Below are 23,684 nucleotides of genomic sequence, written 5' to 3'. Positions count from 1 at the left end.
GAATTTACCGCCATATCACTACTATCAGCGTCATCATATCATAGACATCTACTGTCAACTAAAGACAGTTTCAGTAATAAAAGAAATCCAAGTACTCATACACCATTTTGTAGTATTCGGAATAAAGCTTTCGTTGCAATGTCGAAAGCAAAGGTATCTGCAGAATGGAAAAAGCGGGTAAAATCGGAATATATGCGTTTGAGACAAATGAAACGCTATAAACGGGCAGACGAGGTAAAAATTGCTTGGAATCAAAACCGTAAGATTATGTCCGGTTAGTATCTTCTTTATTTCTCACTATCGTTAAAGCAAATCTTGTCTTGAATTTTTACTACTTCTTAGATCTTTTAATAGTTGAACAAAAACGATGGGCAGACGGGAAAGCAATGTGGCTTGCAATGCAAGATATACCACCACATGTATCCTGTATGAAAAAGGCAGAAGTAACCAGTTCTGACAATGATGTACAATCATGTCCTGTTAAGATCATTAATGCAGTCACTCCTATACCAACCATGTATACATGGGCTCCAATACAACAGAATTTTATGGTTGAAGATGAAACAGTGTTGCATAACATACCTTATATGGGGGATGAAATTTTAGACCAAGATGGTACATTTATCGAAGAGTTAATAAAAAATTATGATGGAAAAGTATGTGCGATATGAGAATAAAAGCTATCTTTGTTAAAATGAAATAATGATTTATCATCATGGAAAGTAAGTTTAATCGATTGATTCTAGGTACATGGAGACAGAGAATCGGGCTTCATGGATGATTCAATTTTTGTGGATTTAGTAAATGCTTTAATACAGTATGAAAAAGAGGACAGGGATAGAGAACAAGTAAAGAAAGGAAAAGAAAAAGATGATGATAAAGATAAAGATAAGAAGGATATTCTTATCAAAACAGAAATTAAAGCAGAAAAATTGTTGGAAGAAGTTAGAACTGATAAAAATCCATTTCCATCTATGCATATATTTAATGTAAGTGGTATATATAGAAACTAATTTTCCCTTATTATTTATAACAGTTATAGTATCATTATATTAATTCTTTAGGCAATATCTAGTATGTTCCCTGACAAAGGTAGGCCAGAAGAATTAAAAGAAAAATATATAGAATTAACGGAGAGATCGGATCCCAATATCTTACCTCCAGAATGTACACCGAATATTGATGGAGTAAACGCAAAGAGTGTACCTAGAGAACAAACAATGCATTCCTTCCATACGTTATTTTGTAGAAGATGCTTCAAATACGACTGTTTCCTCCATCGTGAGTATAAAAATAAGACATAAATGTTTCACTCTTCTTAAATTGATTATATCATTTAATTATAAAGATCAGTATTGAGATACAACCTAATGGCTATACACCATGCTGTATCCCTGCCTTAAATTGATCATCTGTTAATTACAATCATTTATGATTCCTGATTTATTGTAGCAGCCAGGGGAGCGTCGCCGTCAGGTAAAGAACAACACTGCATACAAACGATCATATTTGAACAAACGCTTCTTTCTCTTTTTACTTTTATCTTCTCTTTCTTTCTCCCATTTCTTTCTTCTTCGTTCTTTATTCGGTTTATTTTTTTCATTTAGCATGGAGAAGCCATCAAGGATACATCTGCAATCATATTTCGTTGGTCGTTCGACGCTGTGAACACATACTAAATTCTACATCGTCTGTGATACTTTCCTTTAGAAATAGCTTCACACTGAATTTACATTGTTACTTATAGGACTTCAAGTCTGTCATCCAGGACCAAATTTGCAAAAACGAAAGGGACCTGATTTGAAACCTTTTTCTGAACCTTGTGGAACAGAATGTTACATGCATTTGGTAAAAACAAGAATGATAATAACAGTAACAAGAAAAGCAGGCAACTAAAACGCGAATTTTGTTTCATAGGAAGGCATGAAAGAAAAACTTGCTGCACAAGCGGCAGATATAAAAGACGAGGAAAGCGATGAGAAACGCGGTGGTCCCAGAAAGGTACGGAAACAAGCAAGCGTAGATTCCGGAAACGAAGCGAGTAGTGAAGATAGCAATGATAGCAATAAGTATAGTCAGGCAGGTGGTTGTCAAGGTAATATACAGAATAACTGATTTTTTCTAAATAAGGTACATAGTGTCTACATTGATTCATATGTTGTTATCATATCGCTGTTATAGATTTTAAACAAAACGTTAATAAAGAAACAAAATCCGAAGAATTGATGGAAGATCAAGCTCAACCGGAAAATCAAACTCCATTTACTCTTCTGGGTCTCGATAAACGAATAAAAACAGAAAGCGAACCTTCGTGGACAGGTTCAGAGCAAAGTTTGTTTCGAGCTCTTCATAAAGCTTTCCCTGGTAATCCGTGCGCATTAGCACAAATAATGCTGACTAAAACATGTCAGGAAGTGTATCAGTTTGCACAGAAAGAAGCGTCAGATATTCCAGCAGTCGAAAATTTGAAGGACTTTACGCCACCACGAAAGAAAAAAAAGAAACACCGTCTTTGGTCAATGCATTGTAGAAAAATACAGCTAAAAAAGGATTCTGGTGAATATTCTAAAATAAATAATATTACTTTCTATAAATTCATAATTTATGTTATATTCTTGCTTTCAAGGTGCCAATCATGTTCATAATTTTGCTCCATGTGATCACCCGGGAAGACAGTGCGATAACTCGTGTCCATGTATACAAGCTCAGAATTTCTGCGAGAAGTTTTGCCAATGCAGTAGCGAATGTCAGAATCGTTTCCCAGGATGTAGATGTAAAGCTCAATGTAATACAAAACAGTGCCCCTGTTACCTAGCTGTTAGGGAATGTGACCCAGATCTATGCCAAACATGCGGTGCAGATCAGTTTCATATTACTAAAATATCGTGCAAAAACGTTAGCGTTCAACGCGGTCTCCGTATGTATATACATCTTTATATTTTTGAAATCATAACATTAACTTTCACTTCATATAAAGCATAATGTAATTTCAGACAAACATCTTTTAATGGCACCATCTGATGTGGCTGGCTGGGGAATATTTCTTAAGGAATCTGCGGCGAAGAATGAATTTATATCGGAATATTGTGGTGAAATTATAAGTCAAGATGAAGCTGACAGACGAGGCAAAGTGTATGATAAGTACATGTGTAGTTTCCTCTTTAACCTTAATAACGGTAAGAAAAATAGTAACAAGTCTTAAAATTTCCTACCAATGTTTGAAAAACAATCAAATTTCTATTAATTTTGCCGTTTTAACATTTAGACTTTGTCGTGGATGCCACTCGAAAGGGCAATAAAATAAGATTCGCGAATCATTCAATAAATCCTAATTGCTATGCAAAAGTAATGATGGTAAATGGCGACCATAGGATAGGTATTTTTGCAAAAAGAGCTATTCAGCCTGGCGAGGAATTATTTTTTGATTACAGGTAAAATTACTAACATTATTATGTATCACATTATTTTCGCATTATATTTATATATTTCTTCTCCTACAGATATGGACCAACAGAACAATTAAAATTCGTGGGCATTGAACGTGAAATGGAATTTTTATAATGTAAAATAAAGTTCATTAGACAGTAACATATTTGATAAAGATTGAAGAGAGATAAAGAAAAAGAAAGAAATAATAATACAGTTTTTGTTACAAAACAAATGAAAACAAAAAAGAGAGAAATTTAATCAATAAATTATACATGTATTTTGGAAAATACCGATTTAATGTCTATAATATTGTTCATGGTCCTTTATCATCTAATTTAGTTTTATGTCTAAATCGAAAGTGGTTAAATTAAATATTACTTTTTCGTTTCACAAACAAAGATTAATAGTAATAAAGAAAGTTATAGTATGTACAAATACTTAATATAAATCTGACTAAATAAACGGTGTTAATTTAAAACAATATATAATGAAAAAGCTCTGTGATAAACTTGTTTGATAAACAATTGAGCTATTAATAGCGATCTTCGTATTTTCAAGATAGTAATCGCTATGAATAGTTTGTATACATATCTGTCGGAATATCATTGTAATCATTAAATCTTGTACTTACAACAAAATGTCGTTCCAGAATGAATTATAATTGAATTTCATTAACATAATTAAACATGCTAATGTTAAAAATGTTGCTTGTATCGATCGGATAATCTGTTTATTACTTTTGTTTCTCTTTCTCTCTTTCCTTCTTCCGCTTGTTCTTCTCCTTCTTCCTACTTCTCCTTCTCCCCACCATCGCGGTAAGGGATCCAAAAGTGCAAGAACTACGAATAGGTTGCAGTGTATAATAGTTATATTTTTTCCTTGTGATCCACTTACACTTTAACACTTTCTGATTGTACAATTATCGGAGCAACGCTCAAAAATTGTTTTGTGTGATTGATCGATTAAAAATTGAAAGAAGTGGGAAATATTGAATATTCAATGACTGAGAAAATTAAGCAGTCGAAAGAATTAAAACACGAAACAGAAACGGAGTATTTTACCAGTGTTATGCCAGCAGAAGGTAATGATCTAAGCTTACATGATGTCATGTTCAATAGAGGCGAATACAAGTAGGAAACTAGATACATATACAAATAGTTCTTTACTGAGATAAAAATGTGCATGTACTGACATTAATGATGTTCATCCTATCAATCTACATTCATATATTCATATATTCATAAAAATAAAGTAGAATAAAAAAAACCGAGCCTGTTAATGCATCATAAAACAATAGAAAAAGATTTGCGATTTAAGATAGATATATATTTTGCTCGAACTGTACGTGAACTATACTTTTAATAACATTTATTGTTAAGCTATTCGCGAACATGATTCTTTGCGAGGGTAACATTACGCATGACTAACAATAAAGAAAAAAGTCAACTAAATTTCCGTTGAGTTACATAGATCGGAAATAGCTCGTACTGGCAATCAGCCAACTCTTAAAGCTAGAAGCATATTGAGAGAAAGAACCGTGAATTCGTTAGATGTTCTGTTTTTCCTTCTTATTGAGTAATTTTTGTCGATTTGGTTTGTTTCAAATGAAACAGACAATTAAAAATTGTAAGATCGTAAAAAATGTAATGGGGAGAGGGATTAGATATCTTACACCTCTTACATCGCTTAGCAGTGTGTACTTGCATACATACATACCACTTGCTTGTATTATGCATGTATTGTACCTATACATATTATACCTATGTATATACCTATGTATACATTGTATATGTTCGTACGTGCATGCAATACTATATACACACATGCGATACTATTGCTCTCGATTCTCGATGCTTATAGAGATGCTTTTAATGCGAGTTAGAGATTTTTCAAATGTCTAACTTTCTTGGATATTACTATTTCTCAACCTTAGTAGTAATAGTAATTAATATATGCAATATATGGACATATTGTAGAAAAATCAGAGAAACATGTGGCAAAAGAAGCCGACATTGAGGATTTAAAACAACTGCGAAGCAAATACGAGGGGAAATTAACAGCCTCCCTCTATGCTGGCACTCTCCTCGTTGCTGTTGTTGCCTTGATTCCCGCTCTAGGAATTCTCTGCGTTCCTAACTATCAGGTAAATTTAATGCGTCCCTACGAAACATTAAAATAGCGCTAAACCGTTAGTTTCGTAACTCAACTGAGTACTTTTTTTATCGCTCATAAACTATTTAGCGTAACAAGGGGAAATAAATATGTATACACGAGTACGTACGTAAAATACATAGTTATTGTATATTTAGCTTACAATACTTGGTTTTGTTACTATATACCCACAAGTAATCGTATGTATACATATTATGTATCCAAAGTCTAAAATAGAAAGAAAAAACTTAAAATTATTCTTAGCCATAATACTTATAAATTATACCTATCTATAATAAGTATTAACTTATTGTAAATAAACAGCCATGTCACTGCGCCACGCCAGAAAAATTACTGAAAATTCTCAACGCGAGAATTGATTGTAATTTCAACAAATAAATAAAAAAAAAAAAAATTCTTAGCCCACTCGTTTCGTTTTGTTACAGGATTTAACTGAAGCGACTGTCCCTATATCGACTTTGACGATATTATTATTCTCTTCATTAAGTTTACTACTAATAACGCAACTACCGTCCACGTTAGCATCCGCTAAAGCTAGACTTCTCATTGGCTTTATTGCGTCTGCTACTTTAGGTGTTGGAATTATAATCGTGCGTGCTTCGGTACCCTTGTTTATCGCAGTTCACGCAATGATCGCTGTACTACCGAGAGGTAGTCGACAAACACCAACGATTCTTGCAATTACGCTAATTGCTATTCATTTAGGCATGCGATTCGTGCTTCTCGATCACTCGAGCTACTATCAAATAGTCGAGGTATGGCGGTATACCTGTTTGCCAGTTTAAATTAGCATATCCTCTACTACTATTATACTACTTTATTTGTTGTATCTTCATTTACTTTGTTTCCATATTCGGGCCTACTTATTTGATCATTCTCCTTGCCATTTAATTTAGACATGCAGCGAGATCGTCTTTCTGTTTGCTGCAGTTTTGTCGGGTTCGTATTATAGCATCCTAACTACAAAAGCGCACAATAGAACGTTTTCTAGAACAAAAACAGTCATCGAATCCAGAATAAAGTTAGAATGTGAAAGAGAACAACAAGAACAGTTATTGTTGAGTGTTATTCCGGCTTATATTGCAGCTGAGGTAAGCTTTGTATTTTCCTCTGATAAAACATTACCATTGTTGATTGTCCGTTCAAGTACATTGGACATTGTTAAATAAAATTGAGACAGGTGAAAAGAAGCATTATGTTGAAAATGGCGGATGCGTGTCAAGAGGCTCGTAAACATACGCAAACTAGATTCCATGAAATGTACGTGCAACGATATAACAATGTTAGGTAAGTTAAAGGATGGAACCAAATACTATTTTCATTAGTACTAGTATTAGTATTAGTCAAACGTAAAATAGGTAGAAAGAATAATGATATCTCTTTCAGTATTTTATATGCGGACATTGTTAATTTTACACCGCTCTCAGAACAATTGTCAGCCTCGAATTTGGTAAAGATATTGAACGAACTATTCGGAAGATTCGATCAAATCGCTCAGGTAAAGTCGCGATCATTTTTTATTGGATCGTCTCCTATTATTCAGTATCGCACAAAATGAGTCTGCTATCTTACTGAAATATCGTAACTTAAATTCGTAATCTAATAATGTTTGAGTAAAAAACACAAACTTCCATTTTTAGGAAAATCAATGCATGAGAATTAAAATCCTGGGTGACTGTTACTACTGCGTTTCAGGATTACCCATTTCTCGACCGAATCATGCGTACAATTGCGTGACTATGGGATTACAAATGATAGATGCTATCAGGTAGAAGAAAGGATAAGCTGGTCTTTCTCCGCAATGCTAGAATGATACAAATATAACCGATCGTTCCTCTTTTTAGATTCGTTCGCGAAGCAACGGGATTCAACGTGGATATGCGAATAGGAATACACACCGGAAACGTGCTATGCGGTGTACTTGGTTTACGAAAATGGCAATTTGACGTTTGGAGTGATGATGTTACACTGGCAAACCATATGGAGAGCGGTGGTTTACCGGGGTAATTTATTCTAGTTATCATATACTTCGCTTGTTGGAACGAGGGAAATGTCTTTACTTTCGAATAGCTTTCCTTTTTTCAAGGAGAGTGCATATAACTAAAGCTACCCTGCTTCATCTTGGAAATCACTTCGAAGTGGAACCTGGCAATGGAGGGTCGCGAGAGAGCTATCTTGCCCAGCACAATATTGAAACTTTTTTGATAGTGCCACCAAAGGTGAGATTAAATCCTCTTCTTCCATCAGTATCATTATTAATAGACATTTTAATCACAAATTAGAATTTTCCATTGATATTCGTGATACAAAAATTAATACTCTGTGCATAAGATTTAAATTAATTTCAATAGATTAAATTAAACTAAAAATTAAGGTAAAAATGTCGTGTATGTATCAAAATCGGTAAAACAATCGAGTATTGAGAAAAAATAATTATTCAATTACCGTCGATTACTGCAGTAGAATATTCAATTACAATCTGATTGATTGATTTTATTTTAATAATGATACTTCGAACATTGGTTCGAGTTATTGAATTTGTTAACCAAATCTGATGCATAATGATTTATTTTGTATTATGGTAGAAAGCCAACCAAGAAAATCACACGGATGATGAGCGCGAACGCAGTGCTGTCTCCATACCGTCCAGGTGAACACGGCACATCGTTCAGTTTCGATATTTCGGTCTATTCACGTATGGAAACTGTGTCAATGCTGTAACAATGCCACCTTCCCGCATTTAAATTTGGCTTTAAATGTAATTATAATTCTCTAACCCGAATGAAATTAGTGCGCTGTCAATAGATAGCTAATGTCGTAACAGGATCGTTCATTTCTAGCTTTTAAAATGATGATCACATTCTTCTTCTTCATACCTTCTGTATTAACCACTAATGAGTAATGTTTAACTGAGTTCAAAAGGCTAAGAAAGTATCATTTGTATACGTCTTCTTTTGATATTTCGATAATTGTCACTCAAAAAAAAAGAAAAAAAAAGAAACAGAGAAAGGAAAACGGAAGAAAAGAAGAAAACAAGCTATAAATACACATAATAAAATAATTTTCATCTCTATATTTGAGCAGATCAAGACCAAGCAGTAAAATGACAAAATATGTTGAAAGTTGGGGTGCTGATAAACCTTTCGCCAACGTTGTAGAAGCTACGCTTGCTAAGAATATTGGCCTAACGGTAAGCAAATAACTGATTGTCGTTCAATTTATCGTTTTTAATTAGTTAGTAATTAGTTAGTAATCTAAAGAAGGAAAATTAGTCCTTTCTTGTATTAATGCAATGAGATATGATTAAATCAAGAATTTGAACTATAGGAATTAACGCATTATGTGTCTCTTTGTCTCTTATAGAGCATCGCTATGATTGAATCGAATCTTTTCGTAAATAGTAATTCTAATTGTTTTCTCGATATAAGGTGAGTTTATCTTTTTCTTTATTTTTCGTTTTTATAAATATCATGCACTATACTCATACATACATATATATATGGCATAAATTAACCATCACTACATATATACATATCCAATATTCAATATTCATATGCGTGTTCATCACAATAGAAAATGGTGTCAGAGCAACGAAGGCATGTCATCCTTCACTTATCGATTTTATGATCAAAACCAAGAACTTCAATACCGCCAACAGATTGATGAACAATATCCGTGGTATCTCCTCGCTTCAACTATTATTTATGCTATGATCTTCGCCATTCAAATTATGTATTTACCGAGGTAAGCACCTACTAACCGACTAATTTATTATTCGATTTTCCTCGTATTGATAAAAGAATATATATGATTAAAAAAATTCAAAAAACGCGCGATGTAATTGGAATGTTTGAGCTTAATTTAGGATGTATGTTGATTCATTGTTGTACAAAATGTTCACGGCAACCTTCCCATTTGGCTTTGGCGCGTTTTATCCTAATAAAGGTGGGACGATACTAGAATTGATGTGAAGTGCTCATTGTTTCTAAATTATTCTTCGGAATTTAAATACCGAGATAACACGTCTTCGGCTATTAAGCGTGACAAAAAATAAAAATTTTGAAAAAATTAATACTTGTTACTCCTAATATGCTTTAATACTGCATCCAGACTGACAGACTGTTCACGAACAGCTGCATATTTTTCGCCGATAGTCTGGTCGCTCTAGCGAAAAACGAATCCTATTTGCTCAGGAGAGTGCTCACTCGCGAATAATGGCTTATAACTGCTCTTAAGCAGCCTGAATACAACATGAGATCTCTATTTAAAAGTAGTCTTCCTTTGTGATTGTGTTATAAGCTTTGTCAAGAGGACTTAACACATTCTTTTGCTTGTTCCGTTCCGGGATGAAACAAATACATATATACAAGTCGACAATAAGTATCATAAAGGATGATTCTCCCGTTAGTTGACTCAAGAGAAATGTCATCGATTATATACATACATCCTATATTGTAGCAGTATCGCCGTAGTAATTTAGACGATCGGAAATGTACGTATCTCCTCTATGTCATTGACGGTTACCGTACCAAAAACGACCACGTGTGTATATACCTGCAAAAGGGAAATAAGAGTATACTTACTGTGTACCAGGAAAATTTTCAGTTACTTTTCTCAAAAAGCAAATCCTTATACAAAAAGACTTTATTCTTCGTTTTCAATTTATTTTTTCGCTATGAGTTTCGGCAATTGTATCACGATTCCGGACGCGCCCTGTATAGATCGTTACACATAGAAATTTTTATTACAGGAGCATCACAGTTTACAGTTGTTTTCTACCTGTTTTATCATGTTTATCCATTTTTTCCATATTATGTTGGTCAAATATTAAAACCAGAATCGATGGGAACAATATACGAAGTTGGTTATCCTTGAACAGGGAAGTCAGAATAGCAGTATACTTAATTACGGTCGTTTTAACGATCACGTCATGCGTTCTTAGTATATTGTTGAACGATATCGAACAGGCAAACAAATACGATGTCATCGTACCAGTACGTATCAATATTTATACGTAAATATGTACATGAAAAAAGTTAACTTTAACATACTTTTTTACGATTAGACTAGGTGTATTAACTTCCCATTGTAATAGTTCTTGATTAAATAACATCAAAATTCGAGATTATGTAATACTAACTGTGTATACAGATACAGTACAAAAAAGCGTTATTTTATTCACAAAGGGTATTTTCTTCTTCCTTTTTCAGTTATATATATATACTGCGGTGATGTCCTTAATCGTAGGTTGGACACATTTACGTGTTGATTTTTTGCTAAAATTCTGCACAATGTTTCTCTCTCTAACAACAATCGTATTTGTGTTTTCGCAAGCACCAGTCGCACGATTGTATAATGCGATCGAGACCGTCGAGTAAGTAGAAATAATTATACTATTTAAAAATTATATAAAAAATATTGAAATCTCAATGTCGGTGTTTATTTATTTATATGTATACATATGTGTATGTATACAACAAATTGTAATGTTTATACCTATATACCTGACTTATTTCGCAGACATTATCGCATTCATTATTTATTCACAATTTGTTATTTACTTGCACTTGTATGCCTCGTGCTGCACATTTTGGATAGACAAATTGAATATACTTCGAGAACTGATTTTCTATGGCAAAATAAACTGAAAATAGAACAGGATGAGGTAGAAACTATGAGAGGTATTAACAAGATTCTTCTCGAAAACATACTACCTGCTCATGTAGCAGAGCATTTTTTAACAAACGTCAGAGCAACTCAGGTGAACATTTAACATCTCGCTACTTAAACAGCAACAACAGTAAACGAGTAAAAATGTTTCTCAAGCTTAGAAATTCTCCCATAGGATCTTTATCATGAAAGATACAGCAGTATTGCCGTAATGTTTGCATCCATTCCAAATTATAAGGAATTCTATGATGAAACCGACATAAATAAACAAGGATTGGAATGTCTGAGGCTTCTAAATGAAATTATATGTGATTTTGACAAATTGTTGCTTAAGCCAAAATTTTCTGGAATCGAAAAAATTAAAACTATCGGTAGCACCTATATGTTGGCTTCTGGTCTTAGTCCAGGGAAAGAAGATATTGATGAAAAGGTAAAAATGCACATCGATTGTTACGACCGTTCGCGGAGAGACGCAGTCGCTAGGAAAATGCGTCAGCGGGAGGCGTAAATTCTCGCTACGATTCGGTTAATCGACGCCGCGTTTATTCTAACAACTTGTAAAGAAAATAGTTACGCTGGTACGTATGTATAAGATGAGTGAGTGACTGATCTACGGGTGTATTCCCGGTCAAAGGATGTTGACCGTTCGAAGGATGGAAAATCAGTGCTGTTCGGAGACGATGCTGTGTTGGGTGTTTCCTTTTTAGTCTTCTTTTTATGTTTGTTGCGCCGACCGTTTCCGCTGCCAGCCGGTTCGGGTGCGTTGCTATTTTTTCTCTGTACCTTCTTGCACTTCTGTTAATCTCCTCCTAGACCGTTGGTATTCCCAGGTCTTTCCGAATGTCCTCGTTTCTAACTTACCATGGCGCGTTTGCTATTGTTCCTATTGAAATGTCCCGAACCTTTCGACCTGTCGGTACTTACGCTTTATCGCAACACTGTATATATTTCGTCGGGTCTTTCTTAAACAGTCTTTCCGCGATACTACAATAAGGAGCTAAGATTTTTTTTTATTTATTTATTAAAATTACAATCAATTCTGGCGTTGAGAATTTTCAGTAATTTTTTTGGCGTGGCGCAGTGACATGGCTGGGGTATTTATAATAAGTTAATACTTATTATAGATAAGTATAATTTATAAGTAAGTGTTATAAATAAGTGAATATTACTTAATTTAGATAACTAATTGAATCTAGCGTTTAGGTCTAGCGGGTAGTGCCTCTTCAGTCTGCGAATCTGGTCCGTCGTATCAAGTAGTCCAGTGATTAGGGGGTTTCGGTGTTTCTCGACTCTTTTGCTATATCTGTCGCTATATTTTGCTATTTCCTCTTTGACTGTAGGTATCTTGAGGTCGCGATGGATGGTTTCGTTGGTAACATACCAAGGTGCGTCTATTAAGGCTCTTAGCGTTTTCGATTGGAATCGTTGTAGTATTTCGATGTTGGAGTTACTTGCTGTTCCCCATAGTTGGATTCCGTAGGTCCAGACAGGTTTTATTACGGTCTTGTAGAGGGTAATTTTATTCCGTATGTTTAGTTTGGAGCGTCGGCGCGTGAGCAAATAGAGTTTTTTTAGTTTGTCCTTTAGTTGCTTCGTTTTATCTGAGATGTGTTTCTTCCACGTTAGTCTCCTGTCCAGGGTCATGCCCAGGTATCGGACTGAGTCCCTTCTAGGAACTGTTGCATTGTTGATGGTGACCTGGGGGCAGGTTTGTTTTCCGAGCGTGAAGGTTACATGTGAGGATTTCTTTTCGTTGATTTTGAAGCCCCATTTGTGAAACCACTTTTCCATGGAGTCGAGACTTCGCTGGAGAGTGGATGAGGCTATTACCGGGTCTGCGTGGGTAGCTAATAGCGCTGTCTCGTCTGCAAATGTCGCTATTGCTATCTCGTTTGGTATAAGTAAGTCGGCAGTGTAGATGGAGTACAGTAGGGGTCCGAGGACAATACCTTGGGGTATGCCGGATTCTATTGGGAATGTTGCGGAAGTGGCGTCTAGGCGTTTAACCATGAATTGTCTATTGGTTAGATAGGATTTTAGGATGGAGTAGTAGGGGTGAGGTAGGATCTTTTTAAGCTTGTATAGTAGCCCTTCATGCCATACTTTGTCGAATGCCTGTTGGATGTCTAGGAAAACCGCTGAGCAATATTTTTTCTTTTGTAACGTCAAAATGAAAAGGAAATGTATTCTATTTGACTGAAAGACCGAAGGCATTTTGATGGGCCTATTGAAGTGTCCCGAACCTTTCGATCTGTCGGCACTTACGCTTTATAACCTGCCCCCAGGTCACCATTAACAATACAATAATTCCTAGCAAAGACTCAGTCAGATACCTGGGCATGACTCTGGACAGGAGGCTAACTTAGAAAAATCACATCACAGACAAAACAAAGCAACTCAAGGACAAACTCAGCGACATTTGCAGACGACACAGCGCTATTAGCTACCCACGCAGACCCGGTAATAGCCTCATCCACTCTCCAGCGAAGTCTCGACTCCATGGAAAAGTGGTTTCACAAATGGGGCTTCAAAATCAACGAAAAGAAATCCTCACATGTAACCTTCACGCTCGGAAAACAAACCTGCCCCCAGGTCACCATCAACAATGCAACAGTTCCTAGAAGGGACTCAGTCCGATACCTGGGCATGACCCTGAACAGGAGACTAACGTGGAAGAAACACATCTCAGATAAAACGAAGCAACTAAAGGACAAACTAAAAAACTCTATTTGCTCACGCGCCGACGCTCCAAACTAAACATACGGAATAAAATTACCCTCTACAAGACCGTAATAAAACCTGTCTGGACCTACGGAATCCAACTATGGGGAACAGCAAGTAACTCCAACATCGAAATACTACAAACGCTAAGATCCTTAATAGACGCACCTTGGTATGTTACCAACGAAACCATCCATCGCGACCTCAAGATACCCACAGTCAAAGAGGAAATAGCAAAATACAGCGACAGATATAGCAAAAGAGTCAACAAACACCGAAACCCCCTAATCACTGGACTACTCGATACGACGGACCAGATTCGCAGGCTGAAGAGGCACTACCCGCTAGACCTAAACGTTAGATTCATTTAGTTATCCAAATTAAGCATATGCACTTACTTATAATACCTACAAATTATACCTATCTATAACAAGTATTAACTTATTGTAAATAAACAGCCATGTCACTGCGCCACGCCAGAAAAATTACTGAAAATTCTCAACGCGAGAATTGATTGTAATTTCAACAAATAAATAAAAATAAATTTTGACGTTACGATAGTACAATATGAACGGTATTTTTCGAAATTTCAATTAAACAATTACACAAAATTAGACATTTTCTACTTTCAGGAACTTTCAAAACAAGATCATAATATAATCATTCTCGTTGAATTTGCTCTTGCTTTGATGACAATCCTCGATCAAATCAACAAGGAATCTTTTCAAAGATTTAAATTAAGAATGGGTAAGTTTCCTTCAAAAATATAAATACGAACCTATATTGTGTGTATGTAACGTTGATCTGCCAGAAGTATACAAAAAAAGAGATTTGATAAATAATTTATTGTAAAATAAACAAGAAAATATTGTAGAAATCACTGGTTGCTGATCTTTATGGATTTATTTATTATGATTTAAACAGAAACGATGGTTATTTAACGTGAACTTAATGCAGTAATGTGATATAACTAAGACAGCTAAATTGATAATTCGCAACTCAACTCACAACTTGCTTTATATACCACAGTTTTGGTATTCCTAGCACGCACATGTGTTCCACAGACGTGGATGACCTTTTAATTACCCAATGTCATAAAGGAGCACGGGTATATGGCCCATCGGGATTCCCATTGTTCCGGGCCCGTCAACACTTTTATTGTTTTCTACCTGTAGTTCATCGGAATTTTCCCGAGTTTTTCTCCGATACTACAATATAATAGAGAGGGAGGACGACATTTAATAAATACAAAAATATATTACATTTTTCAAAAAGTTTACCTCAAGAGAGAAAGGAGGAAAAAACTTATTATTAAGGAAGAAAAAACTATTAGTATACATGTATAATCTAGTTGGTTTTATAACAAAATTTCTTTCGTTATAGGTTTAAATCATGGACCTGTGATAGCAGGGGTGATCGGAGCACAAAAACCTCAATACGATATTTGGGGAAATACCGTAAACGTAGCATCAAGAATGGATAGTTGCGGAGAAATGGGAAAACTTCAAGTTACTGAAGATACAGCCAAGATTCTAATCGCCGCTGGTTATGAATTGACGTGTCGAGGCCCTACTTATGTCAAAGGAAAAGGAACTTTAATAACATATTTCGTAAAAACACCATTCGACGACAAAGAAGAAACTTAATTTAGGAATGTTTGACTTAGGTCAGACAAAATCTAAAGATGCAAATGAAACGGAAAATGTAATGAAAGAAAAGAGATAGAGGAACAGTCACTTTGTTCATTCTAAAAGCCGAGCCAAAAAAAGTAAGAGTATAACGTAAGTTTATACTTGTTACTTAGTAATGTCATTAGTGAATAAATTATGAATACACGTGATAAAATTATGAATTATTTAATGTTATACTGTTATATAAACAAACAATTATATGTTTATATATATTCACATATAAGCAAATACACATTATGCATATATAATTGAAGTGTTAATCAAAATCGATAGGATCAGAAAAAGAGAAAAGAAGAAAGGAAAGAAAGAAGTAAACGATTTTGTTCATTAATTTTTTAAGGGCAGATTATGCGTAACAGTGTCCTTGATTTCGCAAACACCATTCAGGTTGTAAGGTCTCAGCAGAGATTCCTCTTTTTACGAATCGTTCTCGATGTCTCAGCATTCTATATTCAGCATGAATCCAAGTTGAATTGGGCTCTGCCCACAATCTCTCAGCAAATGCTGCGGACCTAGGCCAAATTTTCGTATCAGTTGACGCGCTATCGGCTTGTTCCGTCCAAAGAGCTACTTCACCTCCTGTTACAACACAAAGATATGCCTATACTATATATGTATATAATTGTTGTGTGACATCACCATGGCTAAATTTTTCTCTTTAATAAGCCGCTTACTTCTTAAATGTACAAAAGAAGCCCAATCGGACATTGTAGGTATAATAATATAATCTTTGCATTTCAAAGTAAAAAGAAATATTTACCTAATATAAGATGTTTTTTATTCTCGAGATGTTGCAATTTGATCATTTTCAGAGGAGAGTTGTCATAAACGATCTGCCATCCTTTGTAAGGAGAACACCAATTATTACCCTCGCCTACCCAAGCTGAGAAACTAAAAGAAAAAGCATAAGCAAAATAGAAAGTGGAGGATGCCAAAATCTAATATTAAATTGTTAATTACGAGTATATTAATAATTTATAATACTACTAATAATATAATAACTTGAAAATACTTATTTACCTACCCACAATCTAGATAGAGAGCGTCATAATTAGAAATAATTAATTTAAAATTATTTCGTAACAATCTACCAATACTAAGATCATCTTTGGTTGTCCATACTTGAATGATATACTTCTTAGGATCCAAATATTTAATATTTTCTTCGTTGGTTAAGCCACTAGTCCACAAAATGATAGGTATCTCCTTTCCATCGTTAGCGATTTTCAGCTTGTCCATTGCCTTTTTTTGAAAATAATCCCAAAGCTTGTAAAAACTTGATTCTGATAGATCCCAATTTTGTACAGTTTGCATCCAATTTCTAATAACGGCTGAAGAATTCCAACAGTTTATATTCACTTCATCTCCACCCATATGAAACAGATCTGGTTGAAAATCCCGTATCATGTCTTTATATATTCCTTCGAGAATTTCGTATACTTTCTCATTAATCGGGTTCAATTGACCGCAAGGTGGCTCAACGCAATAATTTCTCCAGGATTCTGCTTTGAAACAAACAACTGTATCATTTCCAATCTGAAAGCGATAGAATCATCAAAATTTCATTTGCTTTTCATTCTTCATCTGCTTCTTGTTCTTTTATTTTAACTTCTGCTTTTAATTCCTTTTTCTTCGTTAAAGCGCATAAAATAAAAGATAGTAAAGAATTTCAATTACCCATTGCCACCCTTCTCCCACGTGGGCGGGAGCATCAAATTCCGGTAGTACTCTAACACCGCGAATAAGGCCGTATTCAATAATTTCCTTCACATCTTCTTGATTGTAAATCTTGTCAGCTGCATAAGAGCCAAATTTTGAAAATTCCGGCCATGTTTTGCTAACATAGGGAAAACTTTGAGAATCGATAATGTGCCAATGCAACGTATTTAATTTGGACATGCCCATGCCGTCGATCGTTCGCAATATCGTTGCCTTGTCAATGAAATTTCGGCTAGTATCCAATAACACGCCACGGTAAGGATACACAGGGCCATCAACGATCACTATTTCATTCGGAATTTGAATCTGATTCCGTAAATCGTCGAAAACGATCAACTGACTCAATGTTTCCAGAGCATGTCGTACACCGAAATATGATTTCGCTATAATCGTTACTTCCAATAGCTATATATTATAAAATAAGAAAAAGAAAAAAACAAGAGTAATTATATGTTTTATATTACATATATATTTGAGTACTTATTTAGCAGGATATATAAATTATTTTGTTAAGTATAAAATTATGTTAATAATTCAAGTTCGTCGACAAAGAAAATCGAAAACCTGTTCCGAAGTACTGGACTATCTTCACGTATAAAACCATAAATATGTATTAGTAATATGTTATGGAAATAACGTTCTGGATACGATCTTTCCTTCTCTGATTATCTCACCTCATCTCCCTCCTACTATATTACAGTTAATTTTTAGTGTTTTTTAAATTCCTCTTTCTCTTTCTGTTATTAATTACGAACGTATGAAATATATATAAATTATACTAAACGACAAACAAAGCTTTTTGTGGAAGGATTACCAAGCGCTCACCGTTTTATCCGTTTGTGTTACAGTTAAATTGTAGCTTTCGTCCGTGTTCAAGGTCAATTTAATGTTGTTATCTTCGAGATAACCTTTACATTGAATAAGTATGCCCACCCCGCCACCATTTGCTAATTTGCCGCCAATGTTCTTTACGATATTTCTTAATAAAAGTATATTCCTTTTAAGAAGATATTCAATTTGTGTCCCAGTTTGTACATCGCCTAATAAAATCTTATCTGGATTAAGCTGAACCATATTCTTGCTCAAAGACAGGTGACCAGTTGGTTTTGGCCACAGAGAACTGGATGCACCACAAAACAGTTCGCATACTTCCAATGAAATGGGTTCAGTTACATCCTTTGTGATTAACTCCTTCTTACAGAGACCACCCTCGCACTTATAATGCCATAGAGAACTGTGATCAAAATTAATCGATTTCTTCTTTTCTCCTTCTTCAGATATATTCAAAGATATATAACTTTAACATTTTTCTTTTCAGAAAAAAAGGTCAGAATACTATTTCTGCCATTAACTGATAAACCAAATAGATAAAATAAAACATTTTTCTTTTCAGAAAAAAATCAGAATACTGTTTCTGCCATTAACTGATAAACCAAATAAATAAAATAAAATAAAAATGAAGATATATATTATATATCTATTCATGTGTAAAAATATACATGTATAACAAAAATTAACAATTATTATAACGTGAATTTATTAATAACTTTTAAACTATAATATTTAGAAAATTTACGATTTACGATTCGAGATAATAGTACATTTTTTTCGTGTTCAATTTCATTTAATTTTCTGTTTAATATCACCTATGATGTAGATGAATAAGGTGCCACGTACGCGTATGTATCTACCTGCTGCTTTCACTATACAAGTTAAAATGGAACAAATCTCTCTTTCTCTTGCCGTCTGTTTGTCAATTTTCAAGGAAAACTGTTTGCATTGAATTATAATCGTTCAAATTTAAAACGCTAATTCCACACGTCTCCTTATTTTATTTTTTTATAAATTGCTTAAAAATTATTTATAAATTTTATCTAAAAAATAGAAAGAATTACTTACCTATATTCTCCAATACTATCGCTCGTATTAACTCCAATAATAAATACGATAAGTAACAAAGTGAGTATATTAATACTTCGCATGTTTCATCCGTGCATAGATACGTTTTTCGAATGACTGAATACTGCAGATATCTCTTCATTCGAATGATTTTATTCGCTTAGCGACATGGATCAAATCCATTTTGATTGGATAAAGAATCACGAAGTGGGGTAACGACATTACTGTTTAATAAATTTGAATTTTAACGAATTCGATGAAAAAAGAGTTTCGTTTTTATACCATCCAAGTTAATTGCTGATAATAAACGATTACTTTAAAATTATTACTTAACCGTACACAATCTAAATGCCATAATTATATCGCAGTAATGTATGTTCATGGGACATGTTTCATAAAAATAAAATCTACTACAACATACGTATTTTTTTTAATAAATATTTATTATATATGTAATTAGGATATTATAAAAAAATTAACAAAAAAGCATTATGTTGTTTGGTTTACTTTCTGTTCATTCATCACCACGTATAGCTCTATATTTAGCCAACTCATGTGGGAAAACTCTAGTTAGCTCTACAAGCATGTTTGCTTTAAATTTCCTATAAGCATCGATTTTTCCTTTCACTTGTTCATTTTTAGTTAATGCCTTTTCTATGCAATCCTTAGTATATAATTGTGGATTTCTGCCTTGATCAATGTAACTAAAACCATGTAGATATGATAAATTGTAGACATGAATTCTTTGTTATAAGAATCAACAACATAGCCCGCTGATTTTGACATACTTACTCGAAAACCTCCAAAGGTACATGAACATCTTGAACTTGAGACTTAAGTTTGTCTATTTCTTGTAACCCGTTTACTAAACCTTGACTAAAACATAAAAAATTCATATATTATAACATCATATATTATATATAAAAACAATAGCCAATAATGTTAAACCCTTAAACATTCTTAACCATACTTTATGATATCTAAATCTCTCCTAGGTTATTAATCATTATTAATCTCAATGGAATATTCCGTTACAAGTAATAATAATTCTAAATCACGGTTATAATTTATCTTTTTCCTGATCACATGGATAAAAATTTTATGAAATATTTATTTGGTTGATTCAACAATAATATTAAATATGTACGTAATGAAATGAATTGTATCATATATACACAACTCACATTTTTTGATTCAGTACATTTTGTCCTTGCGGTTGAAAATCACTCACTATAATACGTATTTGCCTAACATTCTCAATAAAAAGCTCCAACTGTGTTTCCAAATTTTCTAACGTAGACGCCATATTTACACCATACATATACATATACAACTAGTACCTAGCTCCTATTCCACGGTCGCAAACCGTACTGGCGACCGAAACTTCCGTAGGTCCGAAAACTTCCGTAGTAGGGATAAGATTCTTAACATCGGGAGATATGTTTTCGGCCGCTAACCATAGCGGTAGGATTAATTTGTTAAACTTCAGCATTTAACGCCACCTTCGCCGTCCTTACCATTGAAGATAAAGAATATAAACTAAATTATTTTTCATAATTTCTTTCAACTTATTTAGAGTAACCGTACGGTATTTTATGTAGTATAAAAGAATGTTTTTTTTAAATAAATGTAGATTCACATAATAGAGTACAGTTCAGTTGCAGACACGGTCCTGTTTCAGATTGCAGACAAAAGGCGCGCTGACAACAAAGACCATCAAATCGATTGGCGCAATTTACTTCAGAAACATTTTCTGACCGCTAACAGCCTTCCCCCTTCCATTACAATTTTCAAACCTGTGTATACAATCATATATATACATACATATGTAACAAATATACGGCCACAAGCTCACATAGTCATGTTTTATATATCTGATACTACCAGACTTCGGAGCTACATAATTGAATTCCAAGTTGTATAAGAGAAATAAGCTTCGTAGTTTTCTAATAACATTTTCAAAAAATAAATAATTCATCAAAAATATAAAATATAAATAAGTATAAACAATAAAATATCTAAAATATCGTATTGTGTCTGTGCGTGTATATGTGTGTATATAGATATGAAAAAGATATTTTAAATTTACCTTGTAATCGATTATAATTTAATAAAGCTAGTATATTGTATTAATTAAATATATTAAAACTTGCGCTTATACAATCCATAACATATTCATATCAAACATCTAAATACTATAATACATTTCCATTTTTACATTAACTTTTATGATGATGCTAAAACACGTAGTCATAGGCAAGTTTATTCTTTTCATTCAGCAAACTTAAGATAAATTTTCGAAATAACATCAATTAATAGGTTACGTTACGGATGAGGTTATGTAATTCTCCCAGGTGGTGGTACAGGTTTTATTGGAACACAGATAATAAGTTCATTATCTCGTAAAGGAGTTCCTTATACATGTATTTCTCGCATGCCTGGGCCAAATCGAATTTCATGGGTAAGACGAACTAAATAATATAAGCATATAATAATAATAAATATAATAAAATTTTTAGCATGATTTGGAATGTTATGGTTTACCTGAAAATACAACTGCTGTAATCAACGTTGCTGGTCAGAATATACTTGATCCAAAACAGCGATGGTCAGAAGGATTTAAACAAAATGTTATAAATAGTCGAGTAGAGACAACAAAATCTTTAGCTAAAGCTATAATACATACTAAAGCTAATGCTTTTGTAACAATTTCTGGAGTTTCTTGCTATAAACCAAGTGATACAGAATACACTGAAGAAAGCAAATGTGAAAAATATGACTTCCTATCAGGTAAATCGTCATTTTGATGTTAATACAGTACAAATAATATAATTATATTATTTCAAACCTATACCAGAACTCTGTCATGAATGGGAAGAAGCTGCACAACTTCCGAAAGATAGCAATATCAGACAGATCACAATTAGGTCAGGAGTTGTATTAGGAAAAAATGGCGGTATGATTAAAGAAATATATTTACCGTTTTTTTTTGGATTGGGTGGCCCTATTAGTAGTGGAAATCAATATATGCCATGGATACACATAACGGACTTAGTAAATTTATTTTTGTTCTCAATTGAGAATGAGAGCGTATATGGTATACTAAATGGTGTTGCCCCCCAGGTAATTAACTGAAATCTAAGTTAATTTCAATAATAATAAATAAGCATAATTAACAGAATTATTATTTACAGATTGTAACAAATAAAGAATTTACTAAGGCATTTGCATCTGCAATGCAAAGACCTGCATTTATTCCTGTACCACGCATTGTTTTGAATAGCTTGTTCAATAAAGAACGGGCAAAAGTGAGTACAAATCATATGTTGTGTTATGTTCTATTGTAGTTAATAATTATATCAATCCTTTCTCAGATTATGTTGGAGGGACAAAAAGTTATTCCTAAACGTGTCAAAGAATTAGGATTTCAATACCAATATCCTGATATTAATTGTGCTTGCGCTGAAGTACTTGGCAAAAATAAATAATTATAAATCGAGATTAGAGAGCTAATTGAAGTAATATGTATGTCGGAGAGGGAAGGACAGCGGGATTTTCCGTCGGAAATGCTGGGAAAAACCCCAATACTATAGTCAAGACTTTTATGATAGCTACATTTAAGCAATAAAAATAAGAAATAACTTTTAATATTCCAACCTGTCTTTATGACGATGGATTCGGGTTTAAGGTGACATAGCGGGTCACTAGATGTAGCCACGGTCACGGGAGGGACGTGTACCTGACAGAGGTATGGAATGGTTATATGACTCTCCTTAAGAACAAGGATTGCCCCGAGAAGTGGGGATAGGAATATATAAGGGCAGTTTCATTTGGACTGAGAGTTAGAGAGTTTGTTAGTTAGTCGTTGGACGAATCGTCGATTGAGTTATCGAGAAGTTACCCGACTCGAGTATTACGCGGATACTTGTCATCCTGTGGACCGTGGATTCGTCGACAAATCTGAAGTCATCGCCACTAGCGTCCCGAGTGTCTAACTGATCCCGTCCCGTGATCAACTGTTACGGTAGTAACCATCCCTTTGTTGTAATAAACTACATCTGTGCTGTACCGCCGCAATGGCTAGTTCCCGTGAAGACAAATCCGACGCCCCCAACCTTATTCCTACCGCGGATCCGACATATAAATATCAATATTTTAATACTGATTCTTGATTGTATTAACTTGTACAATACAATATTAATTTATATATTTACATTCATATATTACTATGTATGTATATAGAAACAAGAAATAATTAATTTATTTTCTAATATTTCGCAATTTGTTCTTTGCAAAACTTCCTATGTACACATTGATGAATTTATTTGTCTCTTTTATTAAAAAGAAAACAAATAGATTGTGGTAAAAATCCCAATGTATTTA

At 33.9% G+C, this 23,684-nt stretch overlaps 6 protein-coding genes across 13 annotated transcripts in view; 3 read left to right on the top strand and 3 right to left on the bottom strand.

Moving 5' to 3' along the window:
- The window catches only part of LOC117159981 (uncharacterized), a 45,271-nt gene extending 40,427 nt beyond the window's left edge, over positions 1 to 4,844 (bottom strand). Inside the window, exons 1-2 of one of the 3 annotated variants that reach the window (XR_013059132.1) lie at positions 4,491 to 4,844; positions 4,061 to 4,268 (exon numbers count right to left, since the gene is read on the bottom strand). Coding sequence is in view for 1 of the 3 variants with exons in the window: in XM_076621206.1 (XP_076477321.1) it covers positions 4,061 to 4,268; positions 4,529 to 4,613 (293 nt within the window). In the remaining 2 variants the exon portion in view is untranslated. Of the gene's footprint in view, positions 1 to 4,060; positions 4,269 to 4,323; positions 4,460 to 4,490 lie in introns of those variants that run through there. The other 2 variants (XR_013059131.1, XM_076621206.1) reach the window with 2 other exon arrangements.
- Positions 65 to 4,510, top strand: E(z) (histone-lysine N-methyltransferase E(z)). 2 transcript variants are annotated; one of them, XM_076621205.1, is made up of 11 exons: positions 65 to 274; positions 355 to 656; positions 747 to 989; positions 1,065 to 1,281; positions 1,748 to 1,848; positions 1,918 to 2,095; positions 2,182 to 2,556; positions 2,627 to 2,917; positions 2,994 to 3,176; positions 3,266 to 3,431; positions 3,501 to 4,510. In XM_076621205.1, exons 1-11 carry the CDS (start codon positions 139 to 141, stop codon positions 3,559 to 3,561), a joined length of 2,253 nt encoding a protein of 750 aa, XP_076477320.1. In that variant the 5' UTR covers positions 65 to 138; the 3' UTR covers positions 3,562 to 4,510. The 2 variants fall into 2 exon arrangements, with proteins under 2 accessions (XP_076477320.1, XP_033196174.1); XM_033340283.2 differs by having other exon boundaries at positions 343 to 656.
- Positions 4,370 to 16,097, top strand: Adcy2 (adenylate cyclase type 2 Ac76E). 4 transcript variants are annotated; one of them, XR_013059129.1, is made up of 20 exons: positions 4,370 to 4,510; positions 5,406 to 5,572; positions 6,027 to 6,356; positions 6,498 to 6,692; positions 6,782 to 6,888; positions 6,988 to 7,099; positions 7,242 to 7,369; positions 7,446 to 7,604; positions 7,688 to 7,820; positions 8,187 to 8,251; positions 8,686 to 8,791; positions 8,965 to 9,029; positions 9,175 to 9,345; positions 10,352 to 10,595; positions 10,812 to 10,975; positions 11,122 to 11,362; positions 11,447 to 11,701; positions 14,625 to 14,739; positions 15,376 to 15,760; positions 15,957 to 16,097. XR_013059129.1 is itself a non-coding variant. In XM_033340271.2 (19 exons), the coding sequence occupies exons 1-19, from the start codon at positions 4,429 to 4,431 to the stop codon at positions 15,636 to 15,638; spliced, it is 3,102 nt and encodes a 1,033-aa protein (XP_033196162.1). In that variant the 5' UTR covers positions 4,370 to 4,428; the 3' UTR covers positions 15,639 to 15,837. The 4 variants fall into 4 exon arrangements, 2 of the variants coding, with proteins under 2 accessions (XP_033196162.1, XP_076477318.1); XR_013059128.1 differs by having other exon boundaries at positions 15,376 to 15,773; positions 15,957 to 16,096; XM_033340271.2 differs by lacking the exon at positions 15,957 to 16,097 and having other exon boundaries at positions 15,376 to 15,837.
- Hexo1 (beta-hexosaminidase 1) lies at positions 15,833 to 19,450 on the bottom strand. The gene is made up of 6 exons (XM_033340284.2): positions 19,302 to 19,450; positions 18,228 to 18,636; positions 17,361 to 17,807; positions 16,708 to 17,219; positions 16,444 to 16,574; positions 15,833 to 16,262 (listed from the first exon to the last, which is right to left on the bottom strand). The coding sequence occupies exons 1-6, from the start codon at positions 19,382 to 19,384 to the stop codon at positions 16,030 to 16,032; spliced, it is 1,815 nt and encodes a 604-aa protein (XP_033196175.1). The 5' UTR covers positions 19,385 to 19,450; the 3' UTR covers positions 15,833 to 16,029.
- A 281-nt stretch (positions 19,451 to 19,731) lies between these two features.
- On the bottom strand, positions 19,732 to 21,000 carry MED10 (mediator complex subunit 10). The gene is made up of 3 exons (XM_033340306.2): positions 20,486 to 21,000; positions 20,094 to 20,177; positions 19,732 to 20,005 (listed from the first exon to the last, which is right to left on the bottom strand). The coding sequence occupies exons 1-3, from the start codon at positions 20,626 to 20,628 to the stop codon at positions 19,816 to 19,818; spliced, it is 417 nt and encodes a 138-aa protein (XP_033196197.1). The 5' UTR covers positions 20,629 to 21,000; the 3' UTR covers positions 19,732 to 19,815.
- Positions 21,001 to 21,142: 142 nt separating this feature from the next.
- Positions 21,143 to 23,574, top strand: LOC117159975 (epimerase family protein SDR39U1). 2 transcript variants are annotated; one of them, XM_076621194.1, is made up of 6 exons: positions 21,143 to 21,301; positions 21,621 to 21,762; positions 21,821 to 22,091; positions 22,159 to 22,424; positions 22,496 to 22,609; positions 22,676 to 23,574. In XM_076621194.1, the coding sequence occupies exons 2-6, from the start codon at positions 21,736 to 21,738 to the stop codon at positions 22,787 to 22,789; spliced, it is 792 nt and encodes a 263-aa protein (XP_076477309.1). In that variant the 5' UTR covers positions 21,143 to 21,301; positions 21,621 to 21,735; the 3' UTR covers positions 22,790 to 23,574. The 2 variants fall into 2 exon arrangements, with proteins under 2 accessions (XP_076477309.1, XP_033196186.1); XM_033340295.2 differs by lacking the exon at positions 21,143 to 21,301 and adding an exon at positions 21,423 to 21,557 and having other exon boundaries at positions 21,656 to 21,762.
- The last annotated feature ends 110 nt before the right edge of the window (positions 23,575 to 23,684 follow it).

The sequence above is a fragment of the Bombus vancouverensis genome, chromosome 9, assembly GCF_051014615.1.
Source record: "Bombus vancouverensis nearcticus chromosome 9, iyBomVanc1_principal, whole genome shotgun sequence".
Classification (NCBI taxonomy): Eukaryota; Metazoa; Arthropoda; class Insecta; order Hymenoptera; family Apidae; genus Bombus; species Bombus vancouverensis.
Note: the sequence above shows the minus strand (reverse complement) of the source record. Positions and strands in the feature narration are given on the sequence as shown.

Coding starts and splice junctions, on each gene's coding strand:
- Adcy2 (XM_033340271.2), top strand. CDS start 4,429: ATGACTGAGAAAATTAAGCAGTCGAAAGAATTAAAACACGAAACAGAA. Junction 6,889..6,987: donor CAACGATATAACAATGTTAG/GTAAGTTAAAGG, acceptor TATCTCTTTCAG/TATTTTATATGCGGACATTG. Junction 10,976..11,121: donor AATGCGATCGAGACCGTCGA/GTAAGTAGAAAT, acceptor CTTATTTCGCAG/ACATTATCGCATTCATTATT.
- Hexo1 (XM_033340284.2), bottom strand. CDS start 19,384: ATGCGAAGTATTAATATACTCACTTTGTTACTTATCGTATTTATTATT. Junction 17,808..18,227: donor TAACACAAACGGATAAAACG/GTGAGCGCTTGG, acceptor TATAATATATAG/CTATTGGAAGTAACGATTAT. Junction 16,263..16,443: donor TAAAAAACATCTTATATTAG/GTAAATATTTCT, acceptor GTGTTGTAACAG/GAGGTGAAGTAGCTCTTTGG.
- MED10 (XM_033340306.2), bottom strand. CDS start 20,628: ATGTATATGTATGGTGTAAATATGGCGTCTACGTTAGAAAATTTGGAA. Junction 20,178..20,485: donor AATGTACTGAATCAAAAAAT/GTGAGTTGTGTA, acceptor TTTATGTTTTAG/TCAAGGTTTAGTAAACGGGT. Junction 20,006..20,093: donor GTACCTTTGGAGGTTTTCGA/GTAAGTATGTCA, acceptor ACATGGTTTTAG/TTACATTGATCAAGGCAGAA.
- LOC117159975 (XM_033340295.2), top strand. CDS start 21,530: ATGATGATGCTAAAACACGTAGTCATAG. Junction 21,558..21,655: donor GCTAAAACACGTAGTCATAG/GCAAGTTTATTC, acceptor TAATTCTCCCAG/GTGGTGGTACAGGTTTTATT. Junction 22,425..22,495: donor TAAATGGTGTTGCCCCCCAG/GTAATTAACTGA, acceptor TATTATTTACAG/ATTGTAACAAATAAAGAATT.